The following is a 1,222-nucleotide window of genomic DNA, read 5'->3' as shown; positions in this document are numbered from 1 at the left end:
GCAGCATAAAAAAGGAACTCCTCAGTTGACCAGCTGTTGGTGTGCTGCTGTGCTATCGTGTAATTTTGCTGAAAACTCTAAGTGACGACTTTTATTTTTCATCAAAAGATTTTTTTGTAGTTTTTAGCTTTCTAAAACATCACCAAACCAAGAAGCATGCAAGTGCCTACAGCCACTCTCATTTTGGCTGCACTTTTGGCGCTGGCCACCGGCAAAGCCAGCAACAGCCATGAGCAGGTGCACATTGCCCTGGGAAGTGAGTGCAGCTTTTAATTTGAAATAATNTAACTTTTTTCAATTTTTGCTTGCAGCCGACGAAACGGAGATGGTGGTCACCTGGGCGACGATGCACCACATCACCGACACGGGCACGGTCGAGTACGGCCTGCAGGCGGGCAACCTCAGTCAGCAGGCGGCCGCCGAGGTGAGCCACTTTGCGAAGGACGGCGCCAGCTTCTACACCTACCGAGCACTGCTCACCCACCTCAAACCGGCCACTCAGTATTGTCAGTTTAGAATGCTCTTTTTTTCAAAACTAAATCCTAATCCAAATCTACAGACTACCGCGTCGGGAGCAAGGGCAGCAGCCACTCTGCGGTGTTCACCTTTCGCACACTGCCCAGCGGAAGCAAGTGGCTGCCGCGCTTTGCCGTCTACGGCGACCTCGGCTTCCAAAACGAGGAGTCGCTGCCCTTCCTCACCAAGGACGTCATTGGTCAGCCGAACAATCACCCACTCTACGATGTCATCTTCCACGTCGGCGACATGGCCTACAACCTCTTTGAGCGAAGGGGAGAGCAGGGCAATGACTTTATGCGGTCGATTGAGAAGGTGGCCGCCCGGGTGCCCTACATGACCTGTCCGGGCAATCATGAGGAGAAGTCGAATTTTAGGTAGAAAAGGTTTTTAGTTTTTAGTAAAAACAGTTGCCTAATCCTCTTTTTTCCACTTTCACCAGCCACTACGACGCTCGCTTTTCGATGATCGCCGACCGAGCCCACCCTCACCACGGCGCCGCCCTGAGCACTCGACTGAACAATCACTTTCACTCGATGGACATCGGCCCCGCCCACATTGTCATGTTCAGCACCGAGTTCTACTACTACACCAACTTTGGCTGGGATCAGATTCGCCTCCAGTACGAGTGGCTCGAGGCAGATCTGAAGCGGGCGAATGCCAATCGAGCGCAGAGAAAGTGGATCATCGTAATGGGTCACCGGTA

At 52.3% G+C, this 1,222-nt stretch overlaps 1 protein-coding gene across 1 annotated transcript; it reads left to right on the top strand.

Moving 5' to 3' along the window:
• Window positions 1-156: 156 nt before the first annotated feature.
• LOC108357103 (acid phosphatase type 7-like) lies at window positions 157-893 on the top strand (the record flags this gene model as incomplete). The annotated part of the gene is made up of 3 exons (XM_017608195.1): window positions 157-256; window positions 312-506; window positions 560-893. Coding segments are annotated over exons 1-3 (629 nt in total), but the record flags the coding sequence as incomplete, so codon positions are not given.
• Window positions 894-1,222: the final 329 nt, after the last annotated feature.

This window comes from Rhagoletis zephyria, unplaced genomic scaffold (assembly GCF_001687245.7).
Source record: "Rhagoletis zephyria isolate East Lansing unplaced genomic scaffold, Rhagoletis_zephyria_1.1 Rzeph_scaffold_70537, whole genome shotgun sequence".
In the NCBI taxonomy this organism is placed as follows: domain Eukaryota; kingdom Metazoa; phylum Arthropoda; class Insecta; order Diptera; family Tephritidae; genus Rhagoletis; species Rhagoletis zephyria.
The sequence above is the reverse complement of the archived record's forward strand: the minus strand, read 5'-3'. Positions and strand labels throughout refer to the sequence as shown.